This window comes from Lycium ferocissimum, chromosome 3 (genome assembly GCF_029784015.1).
Source record: "Lycium ferocissimum isolate CSIRO_LF1 chromosome 3, AGI_CSIRO_Lferr_CH_V1, whole genome shotgun sequence".
Classification (NCBI taxonomy): domain Eukaryota; kingdom Viridiplantae; phylum Streptophyta; class Magnoliopsida; order Solanales; family Solanaceae; genus Lycium; species Lycium ferocissimum.
Window position 1 is genome coordinate 61,084,672 of NC_081344.1, and position 9,657 is coordinate 61,094,328.

The 9,657-nt window shown below is 36.8% G+C and overlaps 1 protein-coding gene across 1 annotated transcript; it reads left to right on the top strand.

The window, feature by feature from the left end:
• Positions 1 to 258: 258 nt before the first annotated feature.
• LOC132050333 (exosome complex component RRP41-like) lies at positions 259 to 9,306 on the top strand. The gene is made up of 7 exons (XM_059441551.1): positions 259 to 396; positions 3,133 to 3,211; positions 4,744 to 4,846; positions 4,948 to 5,068; positions 5,795 to 5,883; positions 8,714 to 8,863; positions 9,031 to 9,306. Exons 1-7 carry the CDS (start codon positions 264 to 266, stop codon positions 9,118 to 9,120), a joined length of 765 nt encoding a protein of 254 aa, XP_059297534.1. The 5' UTR covers positions 259 to 263; the 3' UTR covers positions 9,121 to 9,306.
• Positions 9,307 to 9,657: the final 351 nt, after the last annotated feature.

Here is a 9,657-nt window from a genome sequence, read left to right on the forward strand (position 1 = left end):
AAGAATTCTAACGAAGGCTAAAAATTAAAGACCACCAATTTAATGGACAAAAATTTAAAGACCACCCAAAAGAAGGACATTCCTGCGAATTGCCTATGTTTATTTAGAGATGTAACAGCCCAAAAAATAAAGGGGCCATATTATTATTAGCCCAGGACCAGGACCAGGACCAAAACCTTTTTTTGAGCCAATCATATAACAACACTGCACTACTGCGTTACACTTGTTAAAAGAAGAGAGCATTTGTTTTTGTTCTTCTAATAATGGCCGGAAAAACGGGGTCGACGGCGAGTACATATTCACCGTCACCTGCAACGCGCAAAAAGAAGAGAGTCTCCTCTATTGCTGATTGGGTTCGCCCCGATAATCGTACCTTCTATCAATGCCGTCCTGCTTGTATGTCTTTCTCTCCTTACACACACACACACACTCACTCCTCTATTATATGGATTATCTTTTAGTCTTTTATTTATCCTTTTTACTAGTATTATTTACTTATTCCTTATTCTTCTATCTCTATTGCTTCATTTGTTTTCCTGTCCTCTCTCTCTCCTTCCATATTTCTGATTTTTTTACTTTTTTGTTTTTTTGTTTTAATGGACGATTATTTAGGGGTTGTTTGGTAGCTGGTTAAGTTATGTACGTCTTAAATCCTGCATTAGTAATACTACCCTGTTTGGTATGCATGAAATTCAACACACCTAATACAGTGTTTGCTATGCAATTTAGAACCCACATAGCTAATATATGTAGTGTATAAGTTGAGGTCTCAAGTTCAATTCTCAATAGATACAAAAACACTAGGCGATTTCTTCCCATCTGTTCTAACCTTGGTGGACTGAGTTACCTCGTATCGTGTGGAATTAGTCAAGGTGCGCTCAAGCTGGCTCGGGCACTAGGGTTATCAAAAAGAAATATTATTTTGTGCGAATGGAATAACTGATACATGAACAACTAAACCCTGTATAACTACTCTTTGCAGTGAATAATACATAGATTCCCGCGTAACTAATCTTTGCATTACTAATACGTGCATAACTCTAACCAACTGCCAAAAGGTTGTACTGTTGAATTTACTGTTTCCTTTATTTCTGAAGCATCAATTAATTTTCTTCTATCTGTGAAGGTGCTACTCAAAAGGTTGCAATTTTTTTGGAAGATGGAGTGTTGTATTTTGTAGTTAGTTTAAACATATGTTGCATTCATGTAAACAAATTGCATAGTGTAATATTTTTGGGAATGTTGTGATGGCCTTATGAAGATTAATTCTTACTAAGTGTTATTCTCCTGAATTTTTGATAAAGTGTCTAATGATAAAGTGTGCACTTCTTCATGTGTAACTTTTATTTCTACAACTATGAATTATACTCCATAGATTTCTTAAAATAAGGATCAATACCGTTGTATGTGTAAAGGGGGAAAGGAAACCAGACTGGAGGGCGTCTCAGGTTCAAATCCCAGCAGAGACAAAAACACTAGGTGATTTCTTCTCAATTGTTCTAGCTTGGTGGATTGAGTTAGGCAGGTATCCCGTGGAATTAGTCGAGGTGCGCTCAAGCTGGTCCGGACACCACGATTATTAAAAAAAAAAAAAAATATACAAACTATGCTGTAGGGAGGGAGTTTTGCTGGTTTTTGGTGGAAAGGGGGAGAGGAGGGGGAGGGGGGGGGGGTGGTATGTGCAGCTGTAAAATCATAGGAAGAGAAGTGATGAATGATTTACACTTTCCTTACTAACATCTTCTGCAAAAGGATTTAGTGGAACTGTAAAAAATTGATGTAATGGTCAGTGATATGGAGAATGCTGGGTAGAGCATGCAAGCAATGTGCTGGTCCTGTTTGAAGTAATGAAACATGGTTAAGGAGACACACTAATGAATATATGAAGTCTAAGACGGGTGCATGGTGGTGGAGGTGGAGAAGCCAAGGTTTTTGTGTGCTTACTTGGATTGAGATGATGAGATACAGATAATTCCATATTTTAATTCTCCTGAAACGCTAAACTTTGGATAGTGGAATTGATATTTTCCATTATATCAGGTGATTTCCTATGTGGAGTAGAGTTATGTGCTTGTAACATTTCAGTTTTCTCTGATTCCTGGATACTAGTTCTGGAGAAAAATATGAATTGTCTCTATAGGCATGAGATATATTTGAGTTTATCTTTTGTTTCATGAACCTTAGTGATTAGTAGAATCCAGGGGAATTGCAGGCCCATCTTTTCACACAATCTTATGATGGTGTATTGGTGTTCTTTGGTGTTGGCTTGTTCTTCCACTTTTTAACATCATCTTGTTGCTCTTGCATTCTGGTCTGTTTCCCTGAAAAAGTTAGGCGCGTCTTCTCTCTTCTGTGTTAATAGTCTACTTTCATGAAAGTAGATCTAGCATACCCTGTGTAACTTAAAATCTCTTATTTCGTGTGAGATATAGTTGCAAGAATGAATTTATTCTGCTATTAAGTGAACTTCCCTTCAAGGACATCTGATAAAATGGGAATGAATGCTATTAGGTGAATAAAGCTGTCCATATTAGTTGAAGTCCATGTGTGCAAAGTCTAGTGTTTTTACATGATAACATTCTTCTGCTCTATTTCAAGTTATTGCTTGCGTTTTTCTTATATCGCTGGTTTCTGTGCTGGCTTACGCACATCTCAACTAGCTCACTGCATAGTCCGTCCAGCCCAAACACAAGTTGTCTAGGTAACTCTGCCCACCAAGATTGGATGGGCTCACACAAAGTGTTATAGTTGGGATGCGAACTTGTGATCTCCTGGTTGTTGCTCCTAAACTACGAGCTATCCCTTTCTCCATATTTGCTTGCACTATATGTTCCAGCTAGTTAGTGGAGTATGAAATGTTCTGATGGATACTCAGTTAGTGATATTTCCAAAAGATCTTATGTATTTTTAAACCATTTATCATCAAAAGGTCTTATGTATTATTAATGTTGTAGATATACTCTGTGCTAAATCTCTTGTTTGTACTGCCTTCCATTTTTATGGATTTAAGTTCTTTTTCATATCCATTTTCATTTACATAATCCGTCCTCTTTCTACTCCCGAGTTTTTGTGTGTGATATATGATTGATTATTAGGCCACTCATAAGCATGCAATATGATCTAACATTGCAGATCTGAGGACTGGTGCTGTGAGCACAGCAGCAGGATCAGCATATGCAGAGTTTGGAAACACCAAAGTCATTGTATCTGTGTGAGTAGATGATCTATCTACAGTTTTTTTTTTTTTTTTTTAAATTCGAAACTTCAAAGCAGGTGAAAGAATCAGTCTGGTGGAAATTCTGCTTGAGATGTTATACTTTTCTTCATTTTTGTAGAAAATACCTATATTCTGCCCCTAGTTTGGGGAGATTACCTAAGGTAAAATGATAAAAGATGAATTGTTCTCTCTTCTCTCTTACGAGTGGATGACGAAGAAAAATTATCTATGCAAGCACTATTTGGAGAAATTTAACTACGTGTTATCCTTTTTTTTTTCTTGGACAAGGTAACAGGAACATGTATTTTATTAACAATTGAAGTAGTCCTTAGCACAAAGACTGCTAAGAGCAAACCAGTGTTACATGACCCCAAAGTGGAAGATGGTTCCACTTGCGCTAATATGGGTTGTTTGGACAGAGAGAAATAGGAGAGCTTTTGAAGGTGTAGAGTCGAGTTTCTCTTAGTTGAGGAGTAGTCTCCATTCCCTTATTTTCTTTTGGTGCACACAGAAAGTTCCTTGTTGTATAGACAATTGGTTGGAGTTCGTTGAGAATCATATCATTTTGTAAATTCTCTACTTTTTTGGTATATCTCTTGTATACAGCCGTTGTAGCCATGTTTATGAATGAAAATACACGCACTTGATCAAAAAAAAAATAAAAAAAAATAAAAAGGCCCCAAAGAAAACCCTTAGTCCTAAACTAGTTACAAAGACCCCAAGATGTCAACTACTGAATCTACATCTTCTACTAGTGCCTCTTTGCGCCAAAAATGAAAAAAAAAGATACAATTCATAATTTTTTTTTTTTGTTCAGAGTTTGTTATCCCTTCAAAGTATTTTAAGTTTCTTGCCTTCCAAATTGTCCATCAAATGAATGCAGGGACCCAACCTTCTCTTCTTTACTTTCTATCCTTCTGTTTTTCTTATTACCTAGTTTCGTCTGTCCCTAACCTTCCTCTTTTTCTTCATTGTTGATCACCTCTTTCCTTTATTTCTTATCCCCTTTACTGTTCTAAGTTTTCAGATTCTTCTACATGAATAATTAGATAGCGTGTGCAGTAAATTTGGTGTATTAATCTGTTATGCATTGAATTGGCAAATTGACCTCTAGACTGGTTTTCAAGGCATAAACACGAGTATATTTATGAGGTATTGGAACGAAGAATGCCAATAATGAGGGTGGTTCAACTACATAGATGTTGAGAGAACAAAATACTTACTAATAAAGCTACAATAGAATATTCATATTTATGCTTGTTATCAGATAGACATACCAATATAAACTGATTTGTAAGAATAAAACTGCTGATTTATCCCATTAGGAAAGGGAAAAAAATCTCCTGCTTTTCTTGTATGTAGAAAGTCCGTAGAAAAGGAGCTCAACATAACTTGAGTGTGGTATTAACATTATTGTCCAATTCTACAACAACACGTCTACGAAGGCGTGTTTATTAGGTCGCTGTATATGTTTACTAATTTTGTTAAGTGGAGATTGTCTAACCATCTTATTCTCTTCCTTTTAGGTTTGGGCCAAGGGAAAGTAAGAAAGCAATGATGTACAGTGATACAGGACGCTTAAATTGTGATGTTAGTTACACAACTTTTGCCACCCCTGGTCGTGGGCAGGTATATCAAGGATGGAACAGACCTTTGATCATTCTTTCCCCTTGTCATTGATATTCTTCGTTTAACTTCCATGTCTTTAACTGAAATTTTACTTGCATTAGGGATCAGACAACAAGGAACTTTCTTCAATGTTACACAAAGCTTTAGAAGGTGTTATAATTCTAGAATCCTTCCCAAAGACTACTGTGGATGTTTTTGCTTTGGTATTGGAATCTGGTGGAAGTAAGTTCTGAATCTTAGTTTTATACTTTACATTGGTGGTTTATCTTTGGCTTGAGACTGGAAGAAGATTATCCTTGAATTTCTTAAGAAATGAAAAAGCACCTCGAATTATAAGAGATTAGAGGAAGGAGCACGGGGAAATTGTCAACTCTATTTTTGTTCATGCATCAAAGAAGTACATTTACGGTTCTGAAGGGGCACAATTATTATCCTAATCAACTGCCTTTGTTCAGAATCAGCACTCATTTCTTAATGAATAATCAGCACATTTTCAGAATTAGTACCTTTTCATAGGGCAAGAGGTTGGAGCAACAACAACATACCCAGTATAATCCCACCAGGTGGGGTCTGGGGAGGGTAGGGTGTATGCAGACCTTACCCCTACCTTGGGAGGTAGGGAGGCTGTTTCCGATAGACCTTCGGCTCAAGAGAGGGCAATAGGTTAGAGCAAGATCCTGAATTGACTTACCAATCTTATGATATATTTCAATATTGAGGGTAGATAAAAGCATTCAATTAGTTGAATTAGATTGTGATCTAAGTTTGCTTTACTCTATATTTAGCCTTCTGGAAAGTAAACTTGCATTTTGCTTCCTATTTTGTGCTTTTTTCAGGAATAGGCTATTGGTATTAGTTTGACTCCGAAATCACTTATGGGTACTGATGACTTTTGAACCAACTTCAAAGAGGCTTTGACATTATAAACACTCTATGTGATGCTTGCAGGTGATCTCCCAGTGGTCATATCATGTGCTAGTCTAGCTTTAGCAGACGCAGGAATTTTGCTGTATGACTTGGTTGCCGCAGTTTCTGTGGTATGCATCAGACTACTTGCTTGTCCTTTGTTATCTGAGTTTACTTTTTAGGAATAGAAGTAATAGAAGCCCAGACTACTGATGTCGTTTTCTTTCAATTTTCCACTCTGATGTCATAAATTTGAAGGGAAAAACTATTACGTTTCTTCGCTTAATTACTTGGTATGGTCCCAAAAGTGTGACTATTCCTTTGAAGTATATATTTGTGTAGGCCTAGGAAACTTGTTTGTTGAGGAATAGTTCAAACTATGGGTGGGCATAATAACCGAAAAACCTGACCGCACCGAATTAATTCGGCTCTTCAGTTTCTGTCTTCGGTTTTGATTTTTCAAAAAGTTCGGTTTTCGGTTCTATGGAATCGAACTTTTATATTACGGTATCACTGCTGCTTTAGCTAAATCGGTATTTCGGTGCATCACTGCTGCTTTAGCTGCTGCAGTGCTGCTTGTGAGAACTTCTTGGTTGTTAATTAGGTCCAGACAGGATAGAAGTTTAGTGTGTGAATAGCTGATTATAATTATTGGAATTGTACACTTACTCTTAACATAAAGACTCATGCGATTCACATGATGTGAAATAGGCTATATGGATGGAAGAATGTTTGAAATGTGCCATATATTAGGATGGAACTGTTATTGTATGGTAATCTTACCGCTAAAATAGTGAAACCCTTTCGAAACATATAATTATAACAATAGTAGTAACATAATTGTAACAATAATATAATAATACAGTGTAATAGACTTGGTAGTCCACACAATTCACATTGATATTAAGGTAAATATGATTTCGTAGTTAAGAGAATTCTTTTTTATTGTGTAAAATAATGCAATGGGAACAGGGATTAAGTAAATTTAACCCATAGTGGGTTATAGCCTAGTAATAATTAGTGGGATCCATCCAAAAGGAAGTGATTAAGTATTTTAGATCCTGAATGGTACTCAATTATCAATGCAAAGTGTTGAGTTTTGCTGCTTTAACTGCTGGCTGCTGCTGATATTATTTGCATGTATATAGCTGCTGCAGTGTTGCTTGTAGCCTTATTAGTTGTTCCGCAGGTTATGATCAACAACGGAAAGGGACGAAGGGTTGGTGGAATGAATGGAAAGAGATTGGATAAGTGTGCTACGTATACACTTAATGGCTTAAATATGTGAACTTGCTTAATCATCATATAAGAAGGGACAATATTAAGCAGAAAATAGCCTATTTTTTTTTTTAACTTGAAAAAATAGTCCAATATACTAGACCCAGTACCGAAGAACCGAGCCGAACTAACTTCACTACGGTATTCGGTATATACCATCCAAAAACCGAAAATCAAAATACCGTACCAGAATTCCGAACGCCCACCCCTGGTTCAGTCAAATGGGTGGATTGGACTGAATTTGGGCGGGTCAAAATGGGCTGAGTAGTAAAATAGTTGGGGTTGAAATGTTTTGGGCTAAAATGGGTCATAACCCAATCCACCCAATTCTTACAACACAACAACAACAACAACAACAACAACATACCCAGTATATTCCCACAAGTGGGGTCTGGGAGGGTAGAGTGTACGCAGACCTAACCTCTACCTTGGGAGGTAGAGAGGCTGCTCGAAATCCACCCAATTCTTACTGAGTTTAATTTCTTTGTTTGTTCTTTTATAATTTGTTTAAGTACCTTGTAAACAAAAAATTCTCTTTATTGTTGTTATATATAAAATATCAAACAAATAGTCTTTTTAAAAACATTTTGACAAAGTTTTCGCATGAATCAATTTGGGCTACATATCAACCAATTTCTGAGTGACCCTCCCAAACCTATGTGGGTTGGGCGGGTCGTGTTTTCATGGACTCATTTCGCCACCCCTAGTTCCACCCCTAGTTCAAAGTGTGAGTTCTGATGAATCCTATAGGACCTATGTTATATCTGGTGTTCCCTATGTTCCAAATTGAATGTCAGGTTTGCCTCCGGGCCATACCTAATTGATGTCCAATTCCTAATTATATACTTCGTTTGACAAAATAAAGATACATTTACAAAGACTTCCTAATAATATACTTTATCCCCTAATTTGTAGGTCAAAACTTTTAATAGGTCGTACTTCAGAGTTATCAGAATCGTATAAAAAATGATCCATCAACAGGCATTTGGGCTTACTACTCATAAAAACGATCCATTAACAGACATTTGGGGCTCACTAGTCATAAAATAATCATGTTAATAAACTATTTTAAGTTACTGTTTCTTTTTTATGAATTAAGTAAAGTCGAGCTACGCCTTTCAATTTGAAAAGGGGGGAGTACTACGCAGCTACCTAACATCTTCTGGGGATGTGAAGAAAGTGTACAAACCCTTTAATAGTCACCTTGCATTTAACAAATAATCTCTTGCTTTGTGTGGTTTAGGTTTTTTTTTTTTTTTTTTTGGTTTTTGTGGGGAGTGGGGGAGGTGGTTTTGGGGCTACTTGGGTCAAAAGGAGGAGTTAGAGATAAGAATTAGCTTGAGAAAACATTGGTTATGATGACGGATACTGTGTGGTTGGTTATTCATTATTAACAGCATCTCACGGATGCTGTGTGGTTGGTTATTCATTATTACACGAGTATATACTCCGCCTGGGAGCATCGCTCTTTTGTACACTCTCAAGGCATAATGCCATGCCATCTTTATTTCACTATAGTGTGGCAACTTTCAAATATTGGCATATGTAAATTGTAATCATATGGTACCATAGGCTTTTCCTTATCGAAAAAGGTGGTACAACAGGCTTTTCCAGATTCTCAAATATTCAGGGTCTACTGATATTCAGACATCTAATTTTTTTTTTCTTTTTTCCGGTGTTTAGTCTTGTCTTGGAAAGAACCTTGTTATTGATCCTGTTTCCGAGGAAGAAAGTTACCAAGATGGAAGCTTAATGATTACTTGGATGCCTTCACGTAATGAGGTCACTCAATTGGCTGTAACTGGAGGATGGTCGACACCAAAGTTTCACGAGGTATGTTATTTGTAACACATCCCATGCTACCTCTCTGCCTTTAGAGATTACACTTAACGTTTGTCTCTGATTGCAAATTTCCCGATGAGCTACTTAAATTATCTTCAAAAGAGTCGCATCCTGCCAATATTTGGAGCTCCATTTAAAACTAATCTTTATTTCTGTAGGCAATGGAGCTGTGCCTTGGTGCTTGTTCTAAACTGGGAGAGGTTATGCGATCATGTTTAAAAGATGTTGTTACTGATTCAAAAGAATAGAGCATTGTACTTTGTGCTTCTTTAGTCAAGATTACAGAATCAGCTATTAGTTTTCTCCTACAGGGCCTGTAAATTTTGCCATTCCAGATTAAACTTTTTTCACACGGCCTGATTTTGCGCTGTGGATTCTGTCAAATCAATGGAACATTTTTTTTTTGGATATATCAGCAAGAATATTGAAAATGAGTTCGTCTCTTTTATATAACCCCTCTAGTAGTAGGGATACAACTTCCTTGATCTGTGAACTTTACTTAACAGGTTGTTACGGAATATAGCTACTTGGATCTAGGGCTGGTTTTGTGGGTTCAAGTGAATTCATTGCGAATTGCCCTTCTTTTGGGGTGGTCTTTAAATTTTGCCCCTCATATTTGAAATGTTTAAATTTTGCTTGGCACCCATGTGCTCCAAGTGCGGGTTCGAATCCACGCGCGCTTAAAATTTTAAAAAAATTAGCAAGGAAGCTTTAAATTTATTTATGCATGCTAACTAAGATACACTTGCGAAGGAATTACTAAAGTTGTCTGTAGACCGACATAC